The 13150-nt window shown below is 40.2% G+C and overlaps 1 protein-coding gene across 6 annotated transcripts in view; it reads left to right on the plus strand.

Annotated features, from left to right (window-relative positions):
* STARD13 (StAR related lipid transfer domain containing 13) overlaps nucleotides 1–13150 on the plus strand; it is a 624823-nt gene that overhangs the window by 317162 nt on the left and 294511 nt on the right. The window contains exon 1 of one of the 6 annotated variants that reach the window (XM_074216056.1): nucleotides 7792–7961. The exons of the other annotated variants lie outside the window; for them this stretch is intronic. Within the exon in view, the coding sequence (XP_074072157.1) occupies nucleotides 7838–7961 (124 nt within the window). The 5' untranslated portion in view covers nucleotides 7792–7837. Of the gene's footprint in view, nucleotides 1–7791; nucleotides 7962–13150 lie in introns of those variants that run through there. 6 annotated transcript variants of the gene reach the window in all.

Below are 13150 nucleotides of genomic sequence, written 5' to 3' on the forward strand. Positions count from 1 at the left end.
AAACCAATCCAAAGAATATTATCACCAAAACAGAAGGAATCCTACAATGACAAAAACAGTTAATCTTAACCAATCAACATGTGCATCTGGTCTCTGTAGCAATGATAGAAGCGTCTTATAACTTTTTATTATAATCATGATGCAATTCATTGTTCTTACGGATTCAGTACTTAAGAGGAATGTTTGCCATGTACTTGTGGAATCATAAAATTTATATCAGACACCAGTACCTTGTTCACAAATTTACTCAAATCTGTCTCCTCCATGGTCTCCCTCATGATCGTTCTTTAGTCAAAATCTTGAACCCAGATTTAAGCCCCTTTTGCAGGCTCTGTCCTTATTCACACTGATCTTCTCTGCCATGAAAATTTTGCTGAGTTTACACCATGATGATAATGTCAGTCTCATCAGATCTGTTGTTCTCTTACTGAGGCAGCTAGGTAGCACAGTGGATAGAGTTACTTAACCTGGAGTCAAGAAGACTCATATTCCTGAGTTCAAACCCAGTCCCAGACACTTACTTTGTGACCCTGGGCAAGTCACTTCACCTCTGCTTGCCTTAGCATCCTCAACTATAAAATGGGAATGTTAAAAGTACCTATCTCATAGGATCATTGTGAGACTTAATGGAGATACTATTTCAAAGACGTTCCTGGTACTTAGACACTATATATATGTTTATTCCCTTTCCTTCCCCTCTTTGGACCTACTCCACCCATTAAATAAAATAGTGTTGTATTGTTCCTTGACCGTGGAGTATCCTCCCTCTTCCTGTCATCTCTGTCTACTGAAATCATAATTATCCTTCCACGAACCTTTCCCATGTACCCAGAGTTGAAAATAATCTCAAATATCTAAAGCGTTGATGTCATTTTTAATCTTTCTTATATTACATTTTGCATTAAAGTTATTGATTATTAAGAGTATGCATGACTTGTATCTCCTTACTAGGATATAAATTTCTTGAGTGCAGAGATCATGTTTGAATCATCTCTTTCCCCCAGAATCAGCAAAATACTTTTCCCAATGTAAGTACTGGTTGTTAAGTAAAGGTTGAATGAATGTTGATCCAAATTGAGTATGCATGCTTAAGAATAAAAAAATTGTGAATGTCTGAGATAGAAAGAAACCTTGGCAGTTACCTGGTTTGATACCCTGACTTGACAAATCAGGAAAATAAAGCCCAGACAGGGAAAATGAATAGTCCCAGCTTTCGTAAACATTAAATGGTAGTGATGGAACTGTATAGCACCTTCATGAATAATGGAATCCCAATACACAGTCACAGGTTTTCATTAGCAAAAGAGAACTGACAGCTGTCACAGCAGTCTGCAACCAAGGCATTTAAAGACATTCTAGTTGACAAAGAAGAAGAAATGAAGGTAAAGAAAAAATAAAAATTAATTTATCCTAGGGACAATGTTGACTAAAGGTCTACAGATCTGTAAATTCAATTTATCAAGTAACTACAATACATAGAGTCTAGGCTAGCTGTCAGAGCAACACAAAGTTTATATGGGACATCATCTCTGGCCTCATGGAGACTACGTTGGGTACTTTCTAACTGAGAGAAAAGAACCAAAAAAAAATGACTGAAGTGCACAATGATGATACATGATAAATACAATAGAAATATATACAACAAAAATGGGGAAAGTCAACAAAAGATTCACAGAAGAGAAAATTTACTTTAAGTAGAGTTTAGATTGGTTCAGAATGGTGCAAATTCAAAAGGCAAATAGGAAGAGGGAAGTATAAATTCAGCATAAAGAGTACAGTGTCAGCTGGGAAAGCATGTTAGAGATTGAGTCCAAAACAGGAGTTTAAAGCATATGCAGGAGAGGACTATAAGAGAAGGCTATAGTGGGGGGAATCTGAAAGTCAATCAATTGCAGTATGGGCATCAGAGAGTTACTGTCCATTTTTTGAGCAGAGAAATGGCATGACTGGATCTAGACTGGTAGTAGTATAAAGGATGGACTGAAGAGGAGAAGTGTAAAATTTAAGAAGGACTCTTAAGAAATAAGTATAGAATGGTTAAATAAATTATGGTAAGAAATGAACATAAGAACTTTAGAAGGAATTTGGAAAAGAATGGAAGGACTTAACTGAACTGAAGTAGGCAGAACCAGGGATACCATAATTTTAATAGTATATACAGAATTAAGTCTGAAGTCAAGAAGACCTGAGTTCAAATCCCACCTTAGACACTTACTAGCTTATGACCTTGGCAAGTCACTTAACTTCTCTGTCTCAGTTTCTTCGATTATTTAGAGATCAGAATGGCACCTACTTCTCAGAGTTATTGTAAGGGTAAAATACTATTTGTAAAGCACTTAGCACAGTGTCTAACACCAAGTAGTAAATATATAAATGCTATTTATTGTGCTGGCGATAGTTGTTAAAATACAAATGAGAAAGAATCACCACAAACCAATCAAAAATGAAAGGTTCATAAATATAAAGAATAAAATTGACCCTCAAAACAAGATGTGAAGAGATATTTTTCTTTGTAGAGGTTAGGTCCATATGTGTGTGTGTTAAGTGTACACTGCATAGAGAAACAGATTTTTTTCAATGTACTGATCAGTTTTGCTGATTTTTTTGGTCTCCTTTCTCCTTAAAGAAATCTTGGTTCTAAGGGATGGTTCTTGGAGTGCAGGGAGATACAGTGAAAAATCTAGGATATGGTTAGACAAAAATAGCAATAAAAATCTTTTCAGAAAGCGATTACCACATAAATCCAAGTGGTTTGTGATGAGGTAATGAATGGCTACTAGAAATATTGCAGCGGTAGAATCAATAGACATAACAAACTGGGTGATAAAGTTTTCTAACACAGCAGATTCAGTGAATGGTGGTAACAGACAGGAAAAAGAGATTTGGGAGCGTACTTTGAGAGAAATCATCTTCGACCCCGGAAAAATTAATCACATTAGCTTCAGCTACACAGACATTGAAAGGCAGCATGATATCATAGAGAGCTGTTTTTGAAGTTAGGAAGACCCAGGTTCAAAGCCTGTCTCTGATAAATATATATACATATATATATATATATATATATATATATATATATATATATAAAGTATGAGACTATAGGTCAATCACTTAATCTCTCAACCCCACCAGCAACTTTTGCGTTTTAAATTATGGGTAAGTTGCTGATCTCCATTTGTTTGGGGAGTTTCCACCCCGGAAATTCTCCATATTGATGAAAGCATGACTTCAGACTGAAAACAAAGCAAAACATAACATGTATAACATTAAAAAAATAAAGCAAGCTAGCCAGCAATCAAGTCTTGAAATGTAGCCAAGAGAAAGCATTGTTTACTGTAATGATACCTACCCTGAGTCCACTTGTCCTGATAGGTGGTTCATGGAGAACTACCCAAGCTGCTACCATGTAAGGAACTAAAGTGAGGCATTGAGGCATTGTAGGCAGGACAGTTAGAAGAAATGCTTTGAAAAACACTGCAGCAGAGCTTGAAATGATGGAGCCTGGCCATGGAAAACTAAGGAACAGCTGCTTCCTGGCCCGGTGCCATCAGGACTGGGATGGTTGACTCTCTTTGAGCCAAGACTTTTAAGGCCCTGCTGATAGTATCGGCTTCATTGCCTTCTCAGTGACATATAACACCTGACACCATGAATGAGCAAAAAGAAAGGAGGCAGGTATAAGACTGGTTCAAATAATGTTTGGTATAGGATCAAGTCAGACATTAAGAGTTAGAGGGAGGGGGACAATAAGACTGGGAGAATTCATGGAGGCATTACAGAGTAGTGAAAAAGCACTGGCACTTGAGTCAGGAGAGACCTGGGTTCAAATGCTGCCTGTCAGTTACCAGTGTGTGTGACTTCTGATTTTCAGGTTCCTCAACAGAAAAATAGAAATATTTATACCTGTAGTAAACCTTTCAGTGTTGTTGTAAAGATTAAATAAACTAAGAGAGAATAGGTACTGGACTTGGGAAAGTCCCTTTCACTAGGCAGATCAGCAAATCTCTTTGTATTATATAGTCTTCAAGACTTACCTAGAAGACTGAGAGGTTGTGATTTGTGCAGGACCACATAGCCAAACTGCATCAGGGCCAGGACTTAGACTCAGGCCTTCCTGGCTTAAAGGTCAACTTTCTGTAACTTAGTTGGCAAAAAAGAATCAATTAATCAATAGTCAATCAGTCTTCAAATTGACAAATATTGCCCCCTTACATGGGGGGCATATAAGGAAAAGAAAGTATCAACACACAAACACAAACAAAAATGAGTCTTACCTTCAAGGAGCATGAGAGAAAGTGCCATATGTAGTTTTAGCTGACATTGTAAGGGAGAAAAGAAAGGAATTCAGAAATCAATTTGATAATCAAGCTGTAGGTGCTAAAGACCTACAGATGGGTGGGTTTCTGCCCGACTGCTTAACTGTGTTGCCTTTGGCTGTGTTTGTGGTATGTCTTAATTATCTAGGCTAGGAGACTAAAGGAAAGAAGAACTGAGAATAGGTGCATTTTTTTTCTATCAACCACTATGTTTTTATTTGCTTCACTTTCATATAATAAGAGATGTTTTAAATTTAGAGAACAAGGCCTGATCATGAAAATTGTCCATCTAAGTTGAGGACAAAGTCCCTTAGTAAACTAATGGGTGAACTCATTTGTTTGTGCAGGGGGACTGTGACTGCTTGTGAGATCCTTGAATGGCTAGGTTACTTCAATTTCTTTTCTTTTGGTCAGTGCTAAAGTCACTCCCACTTCAAAAACTGAAGTCACACAAATTGGCAAAACCAGAATTCATCTCTAAGTCACTTATTTATGTAAACACCATTTACTTTGAGACAAACACTATTCAGTGACTTCTGGGGAAAAAATATCAGATTAGGAAACAGTAGGGGGACTGGAATCCTTGGAGCTAAATGAGCAATGAAATGACTTGCTTGCTCCCTTGCTTTCTTGTCCCACTTGTGTGGATAATGTTACAGCTTCTGACTTTGTTTAATCCAAATAGGGATATCTTTTAGAGTTAAATACAACACAGCTTCTCCCTGGGAATGTAATTGTTAAACATTTTGTTGTTATACTGTATAGCAGTCACTTTAGATAACAGAAATCCCAAGCCTTGCAGAGCATTTATGTTACCAGTTACATGCATACAAAGCAGAGGATGTAATCAAAAGGGTATTTGGCATAAGTTCAGAAGGCAATCTGGATTGGACTGTAGCTATGCATACTTCCATGTTTTTGAGTCCATTTCTGATCTGTGACTTATTGCCTTCCAATGAACAATTTTAAAACTTTGAAATACTAGCATTGGGGGGGGGGGGAGTGAAAAAAAAATTCAAACCCAGCTCAGCCGTCTGTGCACAGCTATGGATAGTAATAAAACTACAAGAATGCACTTGGACTTTTTTAAGTAATAAAGGCTGTTCTTACTGACTTTTCTTTCAGTTTCCACTAGAAATATGAACTAATGTATTCAGTAGAAGGCAGCTCTGCAGATAGTTATTGTCTTCCTCACCCCAGGTCAGAAGCAATTTATAGCATATGTGCACTGAAATACTTTTCGTTAATTGTCAATGCATATGGAAGGTGATCCAAAAGAAAATGTCAGCTAATTTTTAATGTTTGTGAGACTGAGAGAAGGACATTTAGAAAGAAAGGAGAAATTAGACTATCTTTACTCTGTAATGTAACACAGACTACTACAGCCTTCCTAATTTTTAAAGTCTTTCAAATTATCCTGAATGGGCATATCCGTTTGTATGTTTTTACCCAAAAAAAACAGAAGCCCCTGAGAGCAAGAACTGGTTTTGAGTTGTTATTTTTTTTGTCTTTGTATTTCAGAGCCTAATATGATGCCTTGCCCCTAGTAGGTACTTAAATGTTTGAATTGGTTGGTCCATAGGAATGCATTCCAGAGGTATTTGAAGTATCACAGTCACCTCTTCCAAACCTGAGATTTACATCAAATAGATCATTTGATGCTTCCAATATTGAAATAATGACTTTCTCTTAAGAATATTAATGTACTTTAGAAACATGACCTTGGGAATTTCATAACATTGCCTCCCCTCCCCCAGTCTAAAGTTGGTACTGTATCCATTTTACATGTATAAAATATATCTATATGCTAGGCCCCTAGATCAGTTAAATAACGTGTTCAATTAACCTGCTACTGATTTCTTGAAAACTTTCCTCAAATTGAGAGCCTTTTCCAGTATTCTAACCAGAAGAAAATATTCCCTCCCAAGTCCAATATACATTGATGATGATTATGTTTGTCCTTCATTCTGAAAGAAGACCATGACATCAGGGAGGTGATGCCATGAAATACATGTGATTGTGTGTGGGGGGGGGTGGGGGGGTGGAGTGTTGTAACCAGCCTCACTTTCTTCTCTGGAGCTATCTGGGTCCAGTGGCCAGATAGGAATCAAGATGACTTGGAGATGACCCAGGATGCATAATCCTATTATTTACTCTGCAGTTCACTCTTATGTTGCCTACAATAACTTTAAAATTCTTCTGATTTCATATACCTCATATACCTTCATATGCCTCATTAATTGTACAAAGACCTTGATCTTTTGTTACAGTGTAAAAATAACCCTTTTATGAGTAGATCACACACCCCATTTGACCTTTACATTTCAGTTGGAGAAGATCTGCAGGAAACTGGCAGATCTGAACCATAATGAATCAAGGACTTGGAGAAATCCTAGGGAGGCACAGAAAAGTTTGGCAAACTGTTGGGTCTCACAGCTAATCAGTCTCGGAGGAAGAATTTGAATCTAGCTCTCTTTGCCACCAGGTAATCCTTTATCCCCTAAATCGTACCATAGCTACCTTTCCTTTGAAAAATGCATTTTTTCCTCTCATTTTTGAACAAGATTACTAATCTTGTTGTATAATAATTCCTACTTAGGAATCGCCTTTTCCCATGCAGATCAGCACCTTTTCTGAAAATTAAGTCCTATAAAAGTGGCCATTGAGAAGATGAGTGATTTATCCAAGGTCATGCAGATAACATGGGCCGGAGGTAGGACTTGGACCCAAAGGTTTTCTGGCTTTGAGGGTGGGTTCTCTCTCCACCATTCCACGCTGCTTCTTATTATTTTTTTCCTATTCAAATTGCAAAATCTTGCTCGTTTCCTCTTATACAAGTTTATCGATAACTTGAAAAAAAAAACCCTCAAGATCCAAGCAGCACACCTGAACAACACCCTCCTGCCCAGATTATCACGAAGTCCCAAATGAATTGAAGACAACACGGACGGCGGTTAGAATAATTGATACCACGTGGCACGAACACAGTAAAAAAAAACGGTGATAGCTACACTTTTGGGGAGGCCAGCCAAGGCACATTGTTTAAACGGTTTAAAATGCTCATAGGCAGAAAACGACAGGAAATCAAGAACTAGGTAGAAGGAGGAGAAAGGCGCAGAGCCCCCTGTGCTCTGCCAGTGAAACTGAATCAGGGTGGTGGAAACTCCGAGTTGCCGCACATCTGGTCCAGACTTAAGCTCCGGAGGGAGGGAGGGAAGAGGGAGAGAGAGAGAGGGGCGAGAGAGCGGGGTCCTGGAAGGACCCAGGGACTCCGGGCAGCCCCGGGGAGAGGCGGGCGCGGGCACAGCGGCCAAGTGGAGCTGTGAGGCGCCCAGGTTCGCCGCGCCGCGGCCCCCGGGAAGCCGCCTCGCGGTCCTTCTGATGTGCGGAGGCTGCAAGTGCCGGAGGCCGGCCCCGCAGCCCGCCTGCGGCCCCTGCCGCGGGTCCTGGCTCTCCGGGCCGCTGGCGGGAGAGGAGCGGGGGTGGCGGGGGGGGGGCCCCGGCGCTATGCAGACGGATCTAAGATGACCAGCAAGCGGAACCCCCCGAAACCCCAGCTCAGGAGATCCATCAGTGAGCAGTTACGGGACTCCACTTCCAAAGCCTGGGATTTGTTGTGGAAAAATGTCAGAGAGAGACGGCTGGCAGGTCAGTCCCGCTGAGACGCGGGGGGCGGGGGGCACAGGAGCTCGGCCACCCGCTCTGCACCCCACCCCCACCCCAGTTTTCTTAACTCAAGGTTTTTGCTGAGGACCCAAGTATCGTGGTTACTAACTCCCCCTCCCCCGGACTCACTGAACTTAGGACCCCAGCCCCTGCTGCGCGGTGACAGGCGGGTGGGCACGGGGCCACCCGGAGGAGACTCGCGGGGCTCCCCGCGGCCAGCCGGCTCACAGACTCAGTTTCCAGACCTGCCCCCCGGGGCTCCTCCGCCGCCTGCCCTGCGCCCGACTTTGGGCGGCTTCAGAAGCGGGGTCACCCTGGGAGAGGAGGAGAAGCCGCCTCGGGGGCCGATGTAAACGCTGATCCCCCTCGGTGTCTGGGAGCAGGGAGGAAAGGAGACAGGTGGTGGGTCGGTGGGTGCCCGGTGGGTGGGTGCCCCCGGAGGGTTTCTGAGTTGTGGTGAATGGAGAGGAGAGAGGGAGAGAGCGAAGCAGCGGCAGGCGGAGAGGCAGGCTCCATCCCTCTTAGAACCTGTCCAGTCCGCAGCCAAACAAGGGGGAGGAGAGGACTATGAGGAGTCAAGGGATCCTTTACAACTCTGAGTAGTCGAATTGCACCCCCTGCCCCCAATCTGTTAACCAGTGCTAGGAACAGCAAGGAGTTCTTGCCTTGTGCTACCTGGTGACCTGCCCCTTCTACTTATGGCTAGAACTCTGATGCTTCTCGGGTCACTGAAAAAAAAAAAAAAAACAAACCTTGCTCCAAAGCTAAAAATCACTGGGAATTTCAATAGAGCCTGCCTCCTTCCCTCTCCCCAAATATTAAAGGATGAGATGTACTTAATGGTCTAAAGTTCAGCGCGTGTCATGGAAAGGTTTGAGGACTGATGGGGTAACCATGAAAATTGGTCTAAATAAACAACCTATCTTGTCAGGGTTTATTGGGGCTTTCCCATCAACATTGCCTGAAGTGGAAAGTGACTCAAAAAAGTGCAGTTTCTGGCAAAAGAGGATAATGTATGAGGAAAGGTGGTGGGCATCAGCTCAACGTGAAAGGTCTCCAATGGGGGGGGGGGAGGGGAAATGTCAGAGGGAAATGAAAGAATCTGCTCAGTTTCCACCCACCCAACTAGCTACTTCTCCTCCCCTGCTTACACTGGAAGGCAGATAGTTTGCTAAGAGTGCTGCCCTTACATGCATTCAACCTGCTCACTCCATGACCTGGAAATAGAAGGGATCTCATTTGTCTAGACAGAATTCTGAAACCTCAACCCCCTATGTCTCCGATCAACTTACTATCTTTCATGCTCCCATGAAGTAAGTTCTCCATCTGCTCCTAGTAATAAGTTGTAGAGGCCCCAAATAGTGGAAAAGGTCAATTTTGTTTACTTTATTATAAAATGCATTATAGGTACTACTTATAAATTAACTAACTTTGATGCTCACCCAGGATAAAAAATGTTTGTGGCCTAATATGCTTTTGGACTTCATACCAAGATTTCAAACCCAGAAATCTTTTTAAAAATTTCTCTTTCATTGTGACTTTTATTTATAATTTTCAGTCATGGCTCCTAAGGAATCTTTCAAAGAAGACTGTATTTTTATGGTTGGTATAAAAAGATGATCTGCAGCCTGGTCTTTTTCTAAAGGAAATTCATGGGGATAAGATAGTAATTGAATGATGATCATAAAAAGTAAAATTGGTCAACAATCACAAAGCTAGGTTAGTTATCCAATTGAATTTGGTTCTACGTAGAGTTTTGTTAAGGACATTAAACTAGACAAAAGTAAAAGAGTTTTAAAAGGTTTGCTTCTGGTAAATGTAAGGCTGATATACATTTCAGGCTATGGATCTATATATAGCAATTAAGGGTAGAAGTGGTTCCAAGAATGAGAATACTAAGAACTCCCTCAGCCTAACTTGATTTTGTGTCTCTGTGTGTATTTAAATGGGGGTGTGAGGTTTTAAGCTATTTAAACATAATGTTAATATCTATTTACCCATAATCTATTTACTGCTTTGCTAACAGTGAGTATCAGCAGATTATTCAACTGGGACCAAGCAGTCTTCTGCAAAACAGAATTCAACTTCTGCTCCTCTGAACAGACTGGGATGCCCGCCACATTGCCCAGCCAACTTCATGAAGGAGCTTTTCAATGCAAATTGATTTACTCATATTTCTTCCTAAGATGACTGGAATGCTGAACTTTGGCCACTAGACCCAGAAATACATACGTTATTAATTTTAGAATCTATTTTCAGTAAAAGCACTCTTCATATGTCATTGCTTAGTTGACATCAGAAAGGCCATATAAATGATTGTGCCTGCAGATGATGTTTTCTTGATAAATGATGATTTTAGGATTATTTGGCTTTTTCTTATCCTGTTCATCATATAATATATCCTCATGTTGTTATTCCTCCAACTTCAGAAAATATTTCTTTCTCATTACAATTAATGAAGGAAATTGTATTTAAAGGAAGCTATTGTGTGTTGGCTCACTCCTCTTGGAGGCAGCTGATTCTTCTATTTAACAGTGAACCTTTATGGGAACTGAAGTCAGGAAAACCTTTTTTCTGTTTCTCTCCCACCTGACTTTCATATAGGTCTGGTCTTGGAACCAGAACTAGAGATAAACAAATAATATTGTTGAAATACATCTACCCCACCCCCAGCTTTACAAATAACTCATTTAATCCACAAAACCACCCTGGGAAGTAGGTGCTATTATTATCTTCATTTATAACAATATTTATTATTATCCCTCACCTGGGGAAGCTGAAGCAGGCAGCAATTAAGTTAACTGCTCAGGGTCATACAGTTAGTAAGTGTCCAAGGCTGGAGGAGTTGAACTCAGAATTCTTGCTCAGAGTACCATCAAGTTTCAATTCACTTCAACAAAGAGTCATAGAGTACCTATGCTGTTCCAACATAGCTATGAAGGATGTTCAAATATACCCATTTTGCAGAAGAAATGTTAGGAAAATTCTGTTAAAAGATGATGGATATTTGGAATAATAACAGGATTAATAAAATCCTACAAACTGTAATTTACATAGCATTTAAACTTTTTTAGGAATTTTTTTTAATCTATTTCATTCTGGTCTCACAACAACCTTGTGAAGTAAATTCAACAGATATTATGTCCATTTCATAACATCATAGTAGTAGAGCAGAAAAGGCCAATCCTCTAATTTTACAAAAGGAAGAAACAGAGACCTAGAGAAAATAGTGACTGAACTGTCTTTGATCATACAAGTATTTAGATGGCTGCATGCCTCCGAACTCAGCATTCCATTACTTTGCACCATAGTGGATGAGGAAACTAAGCCTGAGAAAGGTCATAAGTACTGCCACCATTAGGAAGCATCTGAGGATGTATTTAAGCCCAATTTTCTCTTTGATTCAAGGCCAGTGGTCTTCCCACTAAACTGTAATCACATTCCCTCTTCATCTGACAAGGTTCTGAATCCTATTAGGTCTGAAAAGGTCTGATTCTGTTTAATTTTTTTTGGCATTTGTGTCAATAGATGAGATGCTTCTTATGTTAATTACCTTGTTAGAATATCAGTACTGTTTCATTTGAATGACTTGAAAAGTTCCTAATGAAAATTTTCTTTCTTTTCATTTCCAAACCTTTTGTTACAGAGATGGATACTCTTATGATGGAATCTTTGGTACTTTATTTTGAGGCAGAGCATAGAAGTCAATAGACACTTAAATGAACCAAAAAAAGTTGGGAACTTTAAAGTACATGAAAAGTTCCAAGGTCAGTGTCTAATGACCATCACTTTCATCCTGAAGAGGAAAAATCTCACAGGTTGTGTAGCCTGTACCTATTTTTTTTTGAGGTGTCTATCATGAGAAAGTCCTCTTGAACACAAGGTCTAGATGTTTGTATCATCATCTTCTGTTCTTTAGGCATTCTGCAGTACTCATTCACCATTTTGGGGCATCTAATGCCTTCTCTATTGTATTTATCAAAATATGTTCTCAGGAGAAAATTATGGTATGGTTCATTTATTATTGTTCATTCATTTCAATTGTGCCCAACTTTTCATGATCCATTTTGGGATTTTTCTTAGCAAAGATACTATAGTGAATTGTCATTTCTTGCTCCAGCACATTTTACAAATGAGGAAACTGAGGCAAACAGGGTTAAGTCACTTGCCCAAGGTCACAATTAATAAGTGTCTGAAACTTTTTTAACTCAGGGAGATGAATTTTCCTGACTCCTGACCTGATCACTAGAGGTCATTTATACTTTAGTTTGAATCTAAATAAATGCATCAGTTCTAGCAGAAATGCTTCAGTGTTGTACTTTATTGCTAATTGTGAAATAAAAGAATGCTTTTCCCTCCCACTATCAGGGATCATTTGTGAAACTCTAGTTTTCAATTCCTTCCTTCCTTCCTTCCTTTCTTTCTTTCGTTCTTTCTTTTCTCACACTAAGTCTCTCTATCTCACCCAGCCTGGAAGTGTAACGGCTACTAGTGGACCCAGTTAACAATACTGATCAATATAGAAGCTTTAACTTGCCACTTTTCTGACCTGGGCTGGTTCACTTCTCCTGGCATGCCCTCTTCTCCCAGGGGCCCACCATATTTGTGCTTCAGCTTCCTTTTATAGGAGAAGTCTGTGTGTGTGTGTGTGTGTGTGTCTGTGTATCTGTGTGTGTGTCTGTGTCAATGATGTTTTTAGGCCTACTGGTCTTTAGCGCCATTGGACCTCAGAAGTCCTGAACTCAGGGGATCCATCAGCCTCAGTCTTTCCTGTAGCGAGGATTATAGGCATGTACCACCACATCCAGCAGAATCTATTTAGTAGACATCTCCAGAAAAAAAAAAAAAAATTTTGGTGGGACCAGTAGGATAAATTTCCAGGGCTGTTTTGTGGATTAAATGAGTTAGATTTCATCATGCCTGGAATCTTATTGGGGAAGATCCTGGTCCAGAATCTGAAATACTTGAACTCAGTAAACCCACTCTTTGATTCCTATTCTGCATATCAATTTTCCAGCCATTGGCCCAGGATTTCACACCTGGAGTGGATTTGTCCAAGCCCTTTTCAGACGTAACTGTTGCCTGTTGATTTGAGTCTTTGTTCGTCAAATATATGCTGTTCCATCTGACACTTTCCATACAGTTGCAGACTTTTGTAATTGTTATATCAT

The sequence above is a fragment of the Macrotis lagotis genome, chromosome 1 (assembly GCF_037893015.1).
Source record: "Macrotis lagotis isolate mMagLag1 chromosome 1, bilby.v1.9.chrom.fasta, whole genome shotgun sequence".
Classification (NCBI taxonomy): Eukaryota; Metazoa; Chordata; class Mammalia; order Peramelemorphia; family Peramelidae; genus Macrotis; species Macrotis lagotis.